At 45.1% G+C, this 16,432-nt stretch overlaps 1 protein-coding gene across 5 annotated transcripts in view; it reads left to right on the forward strand.

Moving 5' to 3' along the window:
- The window catches only part of Ptpn11 (protein tyrosine phosphatase, non-receptor type 11), a 96,497-nt gene that overhangs the window by 13,120 nt on the left and 66,945 nt on the right, over window positions 1-16,432 (forward strand). For 4 of the 5 annotated variants that reach the window (XM_005403198.2, XM_013503715.1, XM_005403197.2 and 1 more), the window contains exon 2: window positions 12,265-12,387. In XM_005403198.2, coding sequence (XP_005403255.1) covers window positions 12,265-12,387 — 123 coding nt within the window. Of the gene's footprint in view, window positions 1-12,264; window positions 12,388-12,551; window positions 12,673-16,432 lie in introns of those variants that run through there. The other variant, XM_013503717.1, reaches the window with a different exon arrangement.

Genomic DNA, 16,432 nt, shown 5'->3' on the forward strand with positions numbered 1-16,432 from the left:
TTTTCTTTTTTGGTTTTTCTTCGGTACCAGGAACCGAACTCACGACCTTGCGCTTGCCAGGCAGGCGCTTTTGCCGCTGAGCTAAATCCCCAGCCCCAATCCTGCTTTATTTGTAATAACACACACCTGGGAATAATGTAAATATCCTGTAATGAGGATGAGCTTATGCTTGGTGCACTCACACAATAGAGTAGTGTGTAGCCATTGAAAAGGTGTAGCAGTACACAAAGACCTTCTAGTTAGGGATCAGGAGAATCCCACGTGTGTGTGTGCTGTTTCACACAGGTGGGCGTGGAATGCTAAGTGTGTGCACCCATACATAAGCATAGATCTTTTTTTTATACCAGTGCTAGGAATTGAAACCGAAGGCATACTCTACCACAAATGGCTGGATCCCCAGCCATTTAAAAGTTACTTTTGAGACAGGGCTTCACTAAGTTGCCCAGGCTGGCCTTGAACTTGGTGATCTTCCTGCTTGGGCTTCCTGTGTAGCTGGGATTATCGGTGTTTGCCACCATACCTGCCTGACTTTTTTTTCTCTTGGTTCTGGGGATTGAAGCCAGGGCCCTGTGCGTGCTTGGTAAGTGCTGTACTGCTGAGCTCCACTCGCAGCCCAGAGATTTCTTAAAGATGAAGACACTGCTTGAAGTGCAGTTACCTCTTGGGGTCGAGGGGGCTGGGAGGGCTGGGAGTTGAATTTGACCTCGTGGCTGCTGCGCCTCTCCTGCCTCTGAATGGCACCCCACCCTGGGGTTACTTCTGACAAGTGCAGCTGAGGCTCTAAAGGGAAGCTTGGGCTTTTTCGCTTTCCTGCCTATCTGAACTGTAATGAGTTCAATAGGTTTCAGAAAGTTTGCCTTCTCATTGAGATCCCCGAAAAATTGGCTGAGAAAAGCGGAGGGGCTAGAGCTATAGCTCAGTGGTAGAGGGCTTGCCTGGCATGGCCCGGGCTCTGGAGTAACCCCCAGCATTGCAAAAGTAAAAATGATGCTAACCCCGGGTGTGGTGGTACGCTCCAGTAACTGCTGTCCCTGGGAGGCTAAAGTGGGAAGATCAGTTCAGCTCCAGAGTTGGAGGTCAAGCCTGGGGAATATAGTAACACCCTGTCTCAGGAAAGAAAAGGCAGCTCGAGATAGCTTAGATAGGGAAAGATTGAATAGGAATGCAAAACAGGGTGGTCAGCTACGAAAGCATTTAATAGTCTGGGAAGGTTGCCATGACAGCGGTGAGTTTCAGATAAACTTGTGAAATTGTTTTAGAACCTTGTTTTGTTTTATTTTGTTTTGTTTTGTTTTGAGACAAGATCTCACTGTAGTACAGGCTGGCTTCCAACTCACCGTGATCCTCCTGCCTCAGCCTCCCAAGTGCTGGGATGACAGGCATGTTGGATTTAGAGTCTATTTTTTAAGAAAGCAAGAAGTGATGACAGGAGTAACGGGGAGCAGACAAACAGCAGGTGGCTGGTGGGGGCTAGTAACAGTGTTGGAAAGGCGGCCACTACACAGCGCAAGGTGTTTCCTTCAGTGAATACTAAGGGTGGGGTGGAGCAGTGGGAGAGGCGCAGCAGGGAGGTCCTCACTTTCCAGGCAGAGAACACAGACGTTTTACCCTTCTCCCTTTGCCCTTCTACCTGATCTTTGTGAGTTTTAGGATGTTTTGAAATGCTACACATTCATCATTGTATTGTAAAAATAATTAGAATCTTACTAGAATTAGGAACAAGGCTGTACCTGCAAATCATAGAAGTAGCTAAATAGCAGAAAGTTGGAAGCTGAGACCAAACCTAAGCTGTCAGTGATAATGGATTAAGTCCCTAATTAATGCCTGAGTCAGGAGGAATTTTTAAAAGAAAAATCTGTGTTCCACTAAAATACAAAAATGACAAAAGATAAATCAAACAAATATCAGTCAAAGAGAATTTGGGCGGAACAGATACCAGGCTAAATAGAATTCACAATCAAGGGTATTAAATAATGATTTATTGACTAGTAGGTAATTTCAAATTGATGAAAGGTGTGCTCTGCGGTGGAGTGTATAGTTAGGAATCTTTTTATATATTGAACAAGGTAAGAATAAGCAAACAAGCTATTGTAGTTCTTTTTTTCTTTCTTTTTTTTTTTTTTTTTTTTTTTTTTTTTTGTCTTTTTGAGACAGGTTCTTGCTATGCAGTTCAGGCTGACCTTGAGCTCACTTTGTAGCCCAGGCTGGCCTCAAACTCACAACAGTCCTCCTGCCTCAGCCTCCCAAGTGCTGGGATTACAGGCGGGCGCCACCATGCCTGGCATCAAGCTATAATAGTTCTAAGGCTCTTGTATGTGTGTTAACTCATTCTTAACATCCTCTGAGGTTGGCACACAGGCTGGCCTCAAATTCTCAATTTTCCTGGCTCAGCCTTCTGGTAATCCCAACACTCAGGAGGCTGAGGCTAGAGGATCTCAGAGAGTTTGAGGCCACCCTGGACTCCAAAGCAAAACCCCATCTCAGAAAACAATACTGTTTTTCAGAAGCATTTTCCCTTAGATGGGTTTTAGTCTTGCAGACTGAAAAACATGAGCAAGGGCTAAAGGTGTAGCTCGGGGATAGAGCATTTGCCTAGCCCGAGCACGGCCCTAGGTCCAGTCCGCAGCACCAACAGACAAAACATCAGAACCATGAGTAAAGGCCAGAATAGTGAAGTACTGCATCCAGATTTAATAATACGGTTGTTTTCTGAACCTTGGAATCTTCTTACTTTTATAAATCCAGGCTTCTTTGGCTGAGAGTAGCTCTGAACTCAGGCTATGAGCTAAGTTGCTGCCTTGGAATGGAGTTGAACTTGTTTCTTGGTTCTCAGAATGAATAGTTGGTTGAAAGACTCAAATTGGAGGTCGGCATTGACTTCCCTGGGATTTTACCATTCAGTAACTTTCTTTTCTTAAAAGAAAAAAGTTGAATCAAAGGCAGTGTGAAAATTAGAATCCCGATTTATCAATAAGTTTTAATCCCAGCACTTGGGAGACAGAGGCAGGAGGATCGTTGCAAGTTTGAGACCATCCTGGGCTACAAAGTGAGTTAAAGGCCAGCCTGAAGTGCATAGTGAGGCTCTGTCTCAAAAAGACAAAAAGAAAGTTTTATTGCTCTTAGATTTTAAGTTATAGCCAAACTTTCCTTATTCTAAATTTAACAAGAAATTTACCCACTTTTTCTACAGTTATCATATACTTTTTTTTTTAGACAGGGTCTCACTATGTAGTCCAGGCTGGCCTAGAACTCACAGTGATCCTCCTGCCTCAGCCTCTCAAGTGTCGGGATTCCGAGTGTGTGCTACCATACCCTGTTACTTTCAGTTTTTACTGTTAGATTTTAATTCATTCAGAATTTATTCTTTCTGGGCCGAGGATATAGCTCAGTGGTGCAAGCTCCTGCTTCCTGGTACCAAAAAAAAAAAAAAAAAAAAAAAAAAAATTTATTGTTTCATAGGATGTGAAGTATGGCTTTAACCATTTGGTTATGTATTGTTTCCTAATGTGGTTTTCTGATATTTTTGTTTAAATTTTGGTGAGAATGTTCTGGGTGCCATTGGTACCGCTTCTTCTTGGTGCACTTTTATGTGGTGTAAGTATCAGCATTGTACTTGCTTCATAGGAGGAAATAGGAAATTTTCTTTTCTTTCCAGTGCCTTGGAATAATTGAGACCATTGAGACTATGGTATTGGTCTTTGAAAGTCTGGTAAAATTCCATTGAGAGAGCCGCTGGGCTTGTGCTTTTCTAAGGGCTAGTTTTTTAGTTCCGATCCCTATTTTTCTAGACAAAGTGATCGCCTGAGTTTTCTCACTCTAGCAGGGTCAGTTTTGGCAATCTGCATTTCCCTAGAAAATCAGTCATTTCATTTAGGTCTTGCAATTATTTGTACTTTTTACTCTTTCTCCCTGGGACCATTCCCCTTCTTTAGAAAGAAGGCTCTAACTACTGGAATACCTCTGCGGTGCTTCTCACGTCGAGTGGACTTTCTCGGTTTTTTTTTTTTGTTTTGTTTTTTTTCTGAGACCCGGAATCGAACTCACGACCTTGCATGTGCTAGGCAGGCGCTGTGCTGCTGAGCTAAATCCCCAGCCCCTTAATGTATATATATTTTTTGTTTGTTTTGTTTTGTTTTGTTTTGGTTTTTCGAGTGGACTTTCTCAACCTGAACCTGCTGTCAGAGCAGCTCGAGACCTTACAGCTCACCTGTTTGCCTGGCCCGGCAGTTTTTTTTCAGCTCTTGCATGGCATAAAGGCTTGCAGTAGTTAAGGTGAGACATTACTCACTGAGATTTGGGATATTTTCATTTTCTCCTTCCCCTCCCCTCCCCCCCCTTTTTTTTTGAGACAGGGTCTCACTGTGTAGTTCAGGCTAACTTAAACTCACTATGTAGCCCAGGCTGGCCTCAAACTTGTGATCCTCCTGTCTCAGCCTCTTAAGTGCTGGGATTATAGGCGTATGCCACCACATGTGGCTATTTTTTTTTTTTGTCTTTTTGAGAGAACATCTTGCTTTGAAGTTCAGGCTGGCCTTGAACTCACTATGTACCCAGGGCTGGCCTTGAACTCACAGCAGTCCTCCTGGAATTACAGACATATGCTACCATGCCTTGCCTTATTCTCTGTTTTTACTTGTGAGTATTTTGTATTGGGGCCTTCTCTGCATCCTGCTTATATTGACGGTGTGGTTTTTGTGTAGTTTTCTTTTTTAATTTGGTGCTAAGGATTGGGCTTGAGGGCAGCTCATGCTGATCATGTGCTCTCCCACTGAGCCACACTTCCAGTCCTCTACCGTTTCCAGACGATGATGGCGGGATGCCGGTTTAGGCAGTTGTCAGTGTTGCTGGCTACAAGAAGCCTGTGTACTGCCGTAGGCATTGTACTGTACCGTGTTACATATTATACTGTAGACGATACTGACTCTCAACTGCCCTGTGACACCGGTAGTACTATGGTGGTCATTTTATAGATGAATTAACAGGTTAAATAAGTAGCCTGGGTTGGGGAGATAGCTCAGTGCTGCAGCGCCTGCCAGGCAAGCACAAGGGCCTGAGTTTGACTGCGTGCGCGCGCACGCGCTCTCTCTCTCTCTCTCTCTCTCTCTGTCTTTGTCTCTCTCTCTGTCTCTCTCTGTCTCTGTCTCTCTCTCTCTCTCTCTCTCTCCCTCCCTCCTTCTCCCCCCCTCTCTCTCCTTCTGTCCCCCGTGCCCCCCGAGTCTTGCAGCTGGATTCAGACCAGTGCAGTCTGGCATCAGAGACCATGTTCCTACTTGTAAGGCTTTGCTACCGTGTGGACGGTTGTCTTTCCTTTCTTTTCTCTTTTTTTAGTACCATACACTCAGTATTCTGAGAGATTTGCTCTCCAGACCTGTGTTACGTAATAATTAGTTTTTCCATGGTTTTCTCCCGGTAGAAGACACGTATGTCACTCAGTTTCCAGACTACCGTGCCGCGCTAACCTCGCTGCTTGGCAGCCAAAAGCCACGGGGATTGACGTCTTCATTAGCTTACGTGTAGACAATTAGCGTATGTGGGGAATGTGTGAGTTCAAGTTTGTTTCTTGTTTTGTTTTGTTTTTGGTACTGGGAATCAAACTCAGAACCTGCCCTTGCCAGGTGGGCGCTTATGCTGCTACGTCTCTCGCCCTCAAGTTTATTTCTTGAAAAATTATAAATTCCTGACAGCCTGATGTTACCACTCTTGATTCCTTAGAGCTTTGGGCAGCTACAGGAAAACCACAGATCAAAGAAGCTGAGGACAAGGTTTTTTTGTTTGTTTTCGATTTATTTTTTACATTGGGCGACTGCAGTAACTGGAATGCAAAAAGGATCGATACTGGATTAACAGATACAAAAAGAGTTGAGGTTGATGCGTATGTGGGTGAAAATTCTTGATCTTCTGACAAGCTCTCAAAGTGGGTAGAAAGTAAGCTAAGATTTTATTCTTTCGCTTTGAGCCTTGTGATTTTTCTTAAAGATAATCAGTTAATCACAGTGATATTTAGATTTCCTGCCAAAGTGCTAATAAGATGCCATAGGAAAAACTAAAAATAAAGTTCAGTTAATGGAAACCACAGGAGTGTCAAAATTGGGCTGCTTCGGGGTTGGGGTTCTTGCATTTTCTGGTTATTATTGTCAGAACAGTCTTGGATCCGTTACGATTGTTCGTGCTTGCTATCTGCCAGACGCTTGCACGGTGCCGGTGCCCCCGCCCACCTTTTGCACCTCTCCCCACAGTACCTGCAGCCCTCGGGTTGCTGTGGCCCAGGTTTAGGAGTTATTCTCACTCCTTCTTTCTTTCGCATCCTTCTACGTAGTCCCTTAGCCACGCCTGCCGGCCACGCCTGCGGTGCTCCTGGAGGCTCCTTATCGCTGCTCAGTTGCTGCCTGGGGGTTCTTGGCACCATCTCCTGCCTGCCTCGTCACACTGACCTTGTGACTGCTCCGCGGGGTTCTGTCCTTGTTCTCAGACTGTTGTCTGAAGGATCGTTTAGTCAGATCGTGGTGCCCCCTGCCTAAACCCCCCATCCTTTCCCGTTTCACAAGATCACCACGGCTCGGTTTTTGCAGTGTCCTCCGAGGTGCCGAAAGATCTGTTCTCTCATTAGCTCTCTGGCTTCATCTCTTAACTTTGTCCCTCGCTCCCCGTGCCCTGGATCTGGCTCCTCCTGTTGCCCGGCACGCTCCTCCCCGGCACAGCTGCGTCCTGACATATCTGCGTCCTGATGGCTCCCGATCAAATGTCGGGTGTGCTTAGCGCGTGAGGCCCTCCCCAGCCTGTGCTGCGCTGGGCCCACGCTTCCTCTTCCCTCACCCTGCCTCATTCCTCTTTGTAGCACTCAGTGCGATCTGACATTTTGTTTATTTGCCTGTTATTTTTCCATTTTCTGCCTTCTCCGTTATAAAGAAAGCTTTGGGGGTCAGGCAGAGACTTCGTTTAAACTGCTGTCCTCAGGGCGGAGATGCCCATGATGGGTGCCTAGTGACTGCTGAATGAATGAAGCCTTTCTCTCTTATGATCTCAAGCAGTTGGTGGTGTGTGTGGTGTGCGTTTGTGTTTGTGTGTGTGTGTGTGTGTGTTTATCATGCTGGAGATTAAACCCAGGGCTTTGCACTGAGCTATATCCCCTTTTATTTTTTATTTTGAGATAGGGTCTCACTAAATTGTCCAGATTGGGCTTGCATTTATGATTCTCCCATCTCAGCCTTCCACAGTGCTGGGATGACATGCGCGCCACCACCCTTGGCTAGATAATGCTTCTCTTAAAAAGCTCTATTGAGGTGTAGCTTATGTACCATATAGTTTACTCTTTTAAAGTATCCAGTTCGTTGGTTTTAGCATACTCAGGGATCGCAGTGGTCACCCTAACTGCAGGACATTTAGTCTCCTCAAAGGGAGATGCCCTGCCCTGTAACTGCTGCCCCTCTGGTCCTCTCTCGTGCACCTCCCCCGCCCCCCCAGCACGTACTCCCGCCTCTGCCTCTGGATTTGCCCACCTCAACGTTTCCCATCAGTGCAGTCTGCAGCCTGTGACCTCTGGGGTCTGGCTTCTCTCATCGGGCCCCGTGACCCCATGTTTGCAAGCTTCATCCAGCCTGTAGTGGTTCTGGGCCTCTCTTTTCTTTTTAGGATTAATAATTCGTTGTATGGATTCTTGTTATTCTGTGTAGCTCAGTGTAAACACTTTTTCTTGCTGTGGGGCTGGGTATGCCACGTAGGGCCTCCTGTTGCTCCATGACTGGGCTCCTCCTGCAGCTGGCCGTCCCGTTTACTCTGAAAACGAGCCCAGGAAGTATGGTTTCCATTTTGCAGGTGAGGAATATGCGGTGAAAAAGCTAGATGACTTGCGCAGGTCACAGAGCTGGTAGGAGTAGAGCTTTGAGCTGTCCCTGACCCATGGGGGCTCCCGACTGTGAGCGTGTTTTGCTCAACACAAGTTGCTCACCCTTGCCTTTTTCTCTCTCCTCCACCATTGGGAAGCATGGTAATTGGGCAAATATTTGTTGAGAAGTCTCTTAAAAGTCCATTTGATTGTCGCTCCTGAGACTCTGTGTTTAATATTGACTTACATTCCTGAGCGTGTTTAAAAGCATTAATTAGCTTACAAAGGTAGAGGATAGTTTGACTTTAGAAATTACTCTCTATGAAACTTTGACTTTTTTTTTTTTTCCTGAGATAGGGTCTCACTATGTACCTCAGGCAGGATTGAAACTCTGAGTGATCCCTTTGCCTCTCAGCCTGAGTCCTGGGATTTCAGGCATGCGCCACCACACCCAGTGAAACTCAGTGACTTTAGAAATGTATGAAGGAGATCTTGCTGGAACTGGAGAGGATTCCTTTGAAGCATATGCCATCCATGATGAACTTTGTCGTTGGTGGGGTTTTTTTGAGACAGAATCTTAACTGTGCAGCTCAGGCTGGCCTCAATCCTCCTGCCTCGGCCTCCCAAATGCTGGGATTCCAGGGAAGTGCCACCATAACTAGCTTTATTTGTGTGTTTTGAAAAGCATTTTATTTGAAATAATTTCAAATCTACACAGAAGATGAAAAGGACTCCTGTTTATTTTCACTGGTATTTACCAGTTGACATTATACTATAATTGCCTATCTCTTTTTCTAGTTATACACACAAATAAACATGTATTGCAGTTTTTATATGTGTGTAATTGTATATAATTCTTTTTCTCCTGAACCATTTGAGATTAAGTTGTAGACATAATGTTTTACTTCTCAAATGCTTCAGTGTTTATTTTCTAAAACAAAGATCCTTAGTCACAGCTTTACTGTATGTCATTAAAATTTATATTATACTGGGTGTGGTGGTGCATACCTGTAGTCCTAGCTGCTTGGGAGGCTGAGGCAGGAGGATCAGAAGTGCAAGGCCAACCTGGGAAATTTAGTGAGGTGCTATATCAAAAATAAAATATGCGGGATGTGGTGGCACATGCCTGTAATCCCAGCCCTACTGAGGCTGAGGCAGGAGAATTGCTGTGAGTTTGAGGCCAGCCTGGAGTACATAGTAAGACCCTGTTGCAAAGCACCAACCAAAACAAACCAAACCAAACCAAACCAAACGAAACGAAGCCAAACCTTATGACGGTACTGCTGTTGCACCTTTAGATCCCACTCAGATTGGTTCAGCAATGTCCTTTATGGCACGAGATGAAAAGAAAAGCTGATCCTTTTGCACCTCTTTCTTCTCATCCATGGTATTGTATAGCATCATGCAGTGCATTACCTTTTGTGTCTTGCTGTTGGTCTTTAATCTGAATACTTCTTTGCCCTCCACCCCATTCTTTCATGGTTATGATTCTTTTGGAGACAGGGTCTCACGGTGTAAGCCAGGCTGTCCTTGAACTTGTGATCCTTCTGCCTCAGCCTCCCGAGTACTGGGATTATAGGCTGAACTACCCGGCCTGGCTATTAGTTTTAGTGTTTAGAGAATCTCCCTACTGATTTCCATAGTGGTTGTACTAGTTTACATTCCCACCAGTAGTGTTAGAAGGGTTCCTCTTCCTCTACAGCTTCACTAGCATTTGATTTTGAGCTCTTGGTGACTGCCTTTTCTTTCTTTCTTGAGTAGGATGGAATCTCAGTGATGTTTTTTTCTTTTTTTTTTCGGGGCCGGGAATCGAACTCACGACCTCGCTCTTGCCAGGCAGGCGCTGTGCCGCTCTGCTAAATCCCCAGCCCCTCAATGTTGTTTTGATTTGCATTTCTTTAATGGCCAAAAGTGCATTTTAGCCATTTTTAAGTGTATGGTTTGGTGGCATTAAGTACCTTTATGTTAGCTAGGCTGGTAGTGCACACCTGTAATCCCAGCTATTAGGGAGGGGGAGGCAAGAGGATCGCAAGTTTGAGGCCAGCCTGAGCAATTTAGTAAGACCATCTCTCTAGAAAGGGTGTGGGCAGCTGGGGTTGGATCTGTTACCTCGCATGTGGATGCCCTGGGTTCAGTCTCCAGTGCTGCTACAAGCGAACAGGAAACAAGTGTATTCTCATTGCTGTGTGAGCATCACCACTGTCCATCCGAGAGTGTCTTCATCTTCCCTGATTAAAACCCTACCCATTAAACCCGAACTGTCTCTGTGAATGTCACTACTCTCGGTTCCTCACAGAAATGGAATTGTATACTATTTGTTCTCTTACGACTGACTTACATTACTTAGCTTATAAGTTTTCTTCCACTTTTCAGTGTTATAAATTAATTTATTTATTTGACTTTTGTGCTACTAGGGATTGGTTGAATGCAGAACCTTCTCACTGAGCCACGTCCCCAGATGTTGTATTTTTTACTTTGAGACAGGTTCTCACTAAGTGGTTGAGTTACTCATGATGGTCTTGAACTTACAGTCTTTCTACCTCAGTCTCCCATGGTCCTCAGATTATAGATGTGGGCCACCCGGCCTGGGTTACCTTTATTTTAAAATTTCTTTTGGTCTTTTTGAGACAGGCTTGTGCTCTACAGTTCAGGCTGGCCTTGAGCTCAGTTTGTAGTCCAGGCTGGTCTCGAACTCACGGTGATCCTCCTGACTCAGCCTCCCGAGTGCTGGGATTACAGGCGTGCGCCACCAGGTACCGAAAATCGAAAATCGAACTCAGAACCTTGTGCTTTCCAGGCAGGCACTTGTGCCACTGAGCTGTGTCCCCAACCCTGGGTTACCCTTAAAAGAATTTTTTTTTGAAACAGGGTCTTGCTATGCAGTTTAGGCTGGCTTTGAGTTTGTGGTGATCCTCTTGCCTCAGCCTCTCAAGTGCGGCGTGCACCACCATGCTTGGCAAGTTTTGGGGTTTTTTTTTTGTCTTTTTGAGACAGGGTCTCGCTATGCAGTTCAGGCTGGCCTTGAGCTCACTTTGTAGCCCACGCTGGCCTCGAACTTGCACCGATCCTCCTGCTTCAGCCTCCCGAGTGCTGGGATTACAGGCATGTGCCACCATGCCAGGGAAGTTTTTGATTTTTTGAGATAGGGTCTCGCTATGCAGTCCAGGCTGGCCTTGAACTCATTATGTGGCCTTGAATGTGTGGTGCTCATCAGCCTCTGGAGTGATGGGATTGCAGGTGCAAAGCCACCACGCCCAGCTCTGGCTCACCTTTTAACTCTTGTAAATACTGCTACTATGAACACAGTATACGAAATATCTTTTTAAATCTTTCTCTTCAGTTGTTTTGGGTATATACTCAGAAGTAGAATTTCTTTTTTTTTTTTGTCTTTTTTGAGACAGGGTCTCCTTTTGCAGTTCAAGCTGGCCTTGAGCCCAGGCTGGTCTTGAACTCGCAATGATCCTCTTGCCTCAGCCTCCCGAGTGCTGGAATTACAGGCATGTGTCACCATGCCCAGCCAGAAGTAGAATTTCTGAATCGTGTTTCTGTGTGTAATTTTTTGAGGGACGTTTGTTTTAAAAATTATATAGATTCTGTAGATTTCCTGTTGTACAGTATTCATGAGTTATAACGTGTTAATATCACTGTTTATTGTGAGCTACAAATTGTCCCTACTTGGGTCAGTGGGAGGCCTTTCAAGTTGGCTGCTTAATGCTTTTGACGTGTCCACATTGGAGTACTTCCACCGTGCCACAGCAAGATGTTCTACGCTCATCTTTTATTGCGCTGGTCCTGGAGTCGGCCATTTCTTTGAGGAGTGCAGTTCCTTTTATTACAGAATGGTGGTTAGAATCGACTGGAGTGTCATTGCTCTCAAGCCTTTGTACAAGAGAGCTGGGGAGTCTATGCATGTGTGTAGAGGCATCCATTCTGTCTGTGTCTCCTTTTCTTGCTAGGGATTGAACCCTGGTCCTCACATGCCAAGTGTATGTTCCGCCGCTGAACTACAAGCCTGACCCTCTTGCAGTCTCTAAGCGGCCTGTCCGCAGTTTACGTATATTGCATTTCCTTTAAATGGCCCAGGTTTATTCTAGCTTCTCCCAGTCCATCAGTGAGAGGACCCCTCCTGTTAGCATCGGCGGGTTTACTTACCTGTTGAGTGGCTTGAATTTCGCTTCCTTTACTTTGGCCGGTCTTGCGGGCCTCGCCCGTCTAGTGCATGGTGTGGATAACCCTGGCCCCAGTCCCACTGACCTTGGCGCTGTCCCTCTCCTGTCACAGCATTCCGGGGCCCTGCGCAAGAAGATGGGGGGTGACCTGTGGAGAAGGGGTGGGGCAAGGAGGGCCTTTTCCTCACCCCCCCCCCCCCCCCCGCCGTCGTGGCCTGCAGAGATGTGCTGCAGAGTCCCTTGTTTCTCACTGCGCTTGCTGTTCTTTTAAAGATGGTTTCACCCAAACATCACTGGCGTGGAGGCGGAAAACCTACTGTTGACCAGAGGAGTGGATGGCAGTTTTTTGGCGAGGCCCAGCAAAAGTAACCCCGGAGACTTCACGCTCTCGGTTAGGTAAGTGGGAAGGAGGGAGAGAGGAGGGAGGGGTGGGAGGCTCCTACAGGAGAGGGCGGAGCCACGCCCGCCGGCTGCCCTCCTGCCTCCTTGGGAGCGTTGGGAGCTCAGGGCCTCTGGGTCGTGGCCTGCCCTCCCAGAGCCAGAGCTGGCGACAGCGGCTCCCTCCTGCCTGGAGAGACCTCTGGTCAGGGACCGGTGCGGGGCCTGGATCTACGCAGCTTGAACCGGGTTCCTGCATTGTTCCTTTCCCAGCTGTTGATTTCTTCGTGGGAAAAAGACTTGGTAAGGGTTTCTTCAGATCACTTTCCTTTGTCAAGAAATAAAACAGGACTGAGGAAGTTGTGGTCCCCTTTGTTCCCCTGCGCAGTCCCATTTCCCTCCCTCTCTCCCCAGAGGAAACCCCTTCCAGAGGTTGGCTTAGATCCTGCCTAAACATGTTTTTTTACTCCACTGCATTTGTACCCTGTACGAGCAGTCGAAAGTTGGCTTGCTTGCATCTTTTTAAACTTCGCATGGGTGGTTCTGTAATCCTGTGTAACATTTTGCACTTTAAAACATTTTTTGAGTCCTGTGCTTTTACAGATACATCTGACTATTCATCGTACTAGCCATTTCATAGTCAAATGGTGTGAACATTCCATTTTATCCATCGGGCGATGGATGTCTAGTGATGGACATTGGGTTGGTTTTCAATTTTTATGACCAGTGTAGTGGACATCCTGTAATATATCTTTTCCCTTTTTTTTCTCTTTTTTTTGTCTTTTTGAGATAGAGTCTCACTATGCAGTTCAGGCTGGCCTTGAGCTCACTTTGTAGCCCAGGCTGGCCTTGGACATGAAGCAGTCCTCCTTCCTTAGCCTCCTGAGTGCCGGGATTACAGGCGTGTACCACCATGCCCGGCCTGCTGTTACATATTTCTTTGGGCAGATGTCGGGAGAGTTTTTCTAGAAACTGATTTCCTCTTCATTTATTTTCCCTATTCTAGCTCATTCTTGAAGCTAGAACTGAAATTGTTTTATAAATTCACAGTTTAAATCATTATTATTTTAAGTAAAGAGGTAAGACATGCTCTTGGGAATTTATGTGGAAGCTCTTTTGAGATTCAGGAAGTCCTTCTTGGCATAGATTAGTTTTTTGAGAAGTCCTTGTCATTGGCTTTTACTTCCATTTTACTATAAGGAGTGGGTAGGAGCAGTCACAAGCCCTCTGGCCTTCTCTTAGCAGAAGCTTCTAACCTAGCATGGGTGACATTTGAGCTCTGAGCTTGAGTAGAGATTATAGAATAGAGGATGACAGCAGCATGAGGACTGCGGTACGCCAGACATCATGCGCTCTGTACATCTTACTTTATTTAGTAAGCGCCGCTGTTAGCGCTATTTTGCAGGGCAGGAAGCTGAGGCAGAGTGAAGTTGGTAAACTAGTCTGACGTTGGTAAGCAGCACAGCGGACCATGGAACCAGCTTTTATTTTTTTTCTCCCTTTCCCCACTAACTTTATTTTAAGAAATTTCAGAGAAAAGTTGAAGGATGGATACAGTAAATACCCATATTACCTTCAGCTGTTAACATTTGTCATGTTGGCTTTTTCTCTTTTTCAGTGTGTGTTTATGTGCGTAATATACATTTTTTTTTTGCTAGATGTGGTGGTAGGATTATACTTGCAATCCCAGCTCTCAGGAGGCTGAGGCGTGAGGTTCACCTCAAGTTCAAGGGCAGTCTGAACTGCATAGGAGACCTGTCTAAAAATTTTTTTTACATATATATGTATGTGTATATATATATATATATATATACACACACACACACACACATATATATAAAATACATTTTCTCCCAAACCCTTTGAAAAGAAGTAACAGATGAAGATAATTATTTTCACTTCTAAATAGTTAAGTGTATGTGTCTTATGAGCAAGGATATTCTGCAAACTGCATAATATATTATTGTATTTGAGACTTTATTCTGTGGTGCTGGGGATTGAAAGGAGATTTTTAAAATAGTGATTGGACAGTATTATATAATAGGTAGTTTATATAAAAATTTACCTCATTAGCTGGGTGTGGTGGTGCATGCCTGTTACAATCCCAGCACTCTGGGAAGCTGAGGCAGGAGAGTTGCAAGTTCGAGCCCAACCTGGGCAACTTACCAAGACCCTGTGGCGCAGCATGGAGGTTTTGGGTTCCATCTCCAGTAGTGGGAAAAAAAAAAAAGATCCCTCATTATTGTAATAGGTTTATTTTTGATACCTCTTTACCTTTTATATATTTGTTTACTTTTGGGGTGCTGGGGTTTGAACTAGGGCCTCCCAAATGCTAGGCAAGTGCTCTACCACTAAGCTATATCCCTAGCCCAAAATTTGTGGGTTTTTTCCCATTCTTTTTGAGACAAGGTTTTTCTATGTAGCTCAGCCTGGCCTTGAGCTTGCTGTATATCTCAGGGTGGCCTTGAGCCACCGTTCTTCTGCCTCAGCCTCCTAAGTACTAGGATTATTGGTGTCCTTTACCGTGTCTGGCTCCTTGCCCCACATTTTTATATTGTTAATCCATATATAATAATTGCACATATTTATGGGGACTAAAACTCCAAACTCAGCCAGGTGTAATGGCGTACACCGTAATTTCAGCACTTGGAAGGCTGAGGCAGGAGGAACACGGGTTGGAAGCTACCCAGGGTCCATGGTGAGTTCAAGGCCAGCTGGACTACGTAGGAGACCCTGTCCCAAAAATCGGAAACCAAAAAAATTCCCCAAACCCAATCAAACAAAAACCCTCCAGATGCCTAGAAAGCCAGCTAAAGAGGGTGACTTAGTGCATTTAATTCGTATGTTTTTTAAATTTTTTTTTTGTTTTGTTTTTTTAATTTGTATGTTTTTGCTCTGCTTTATTCTAGAACAGCTCCCTCTCCTGAGCTTTTTAACCTAAGTTTTAGTTTTTGGCTTTTGGGCATTTGCTAGTTAGGTTAGTTACTTCAGAGTTTGTCCCCAAACTGGCCTTTCCTCATTTTTAGGTTTAAGTATTTTTGAAAAGCATACTACATTGTCGAGGTTGGACCCACCTCATTGTTGTATATCAGAAGGCGCATAAACTGTGTTTGTCCTAGCTTTTGGTTATAGTCACTTTAATCTCTTGGTAGAGGTTTTGCTGAATTTTTCCATTTAGTTACATTTTTCTTTTTGTAATTAATAAGTGATCTGTGAGAGAATAGTTTATGAAGTATAAATATCTTCTTCCCTAACACATTTTTTTTTCCTTTTTCTGAGATAGGGTCTTGCTATATAGTTTAGGCTGGCTTTGACCTTCGTACATAGCTCAGGCTGACTTTGAACTTGCTGTAATCCTGCCTCAGCCTCCTGAGTGCTGGGATTATAGCTATGCACCACCATGCCCGGCTCCCTAAAACATTTCATGCAATATTTTTAGCATTTATTGGTGAATTTTATCTGAGTAAATATTATATTGGCTGTTGGAAATTTACTGTCTAATTGTTCTTTTTTTTTTTTTTAGGCAGGGGCTCACTATGTAGTTCAGGCTGGTCCTGAACCCACCGTGTAGTCCAGGCTGGCCTTGAACTCATAGCAATCCTCCTGCCTCAGCCTTCCAAGTGCTGGGATTACAGCATGGGCCACCGTGCCCCACTTCTAATTGTTATTTCTTCCACATTTATTGCTCAACATTCATCTATAAAGAGGTGCTCTAATCAGCCCCTATTCCTCCTAACCACTCCCCCTTTCCCAAGCTGGCCAGAGCTTTGTGCTTGCCAGGCAGGTGCTGTACCAGTGAGGTACACTCCCAGCTCTGTCCCCTTTTTTGAGTATCACTATGTTTTCTTTTTTTTTTTTTGGTTTTTGGTTTTTTTCCCCGGTACCGGGAATCGAACTCACGACCTTGCGCTTGCCAGGCAGGCGCTGTGCCGCTGAGCTAAATCCCCAGCCCCCTTTTTTTTTTTTTTGAGGCAATGTCTCACCATGCCATTCAGGCTGGCCTTGAACTTGCTTATGCAGCCCAGGCTGGCCTTGAACTCACAGTGATCCTCCTGCCTCAGTC

Source organism: Chinchilla lanigera, unplaced genomic scaffold, assembly GCF_000276665.1.
Source record: "Chinchilla lanigera isolate Chin_1 unplaced genomic scaffold, ChiLan1.0 scaffold00081, whole genome shotgun sequence".
NCBI classification, from domain to species: Eukaryota; Metazoa; Chordata; class Mammalia; order Rodentia; family Chinchillidae; genus Chinchilla; species Chinchilla lanigera.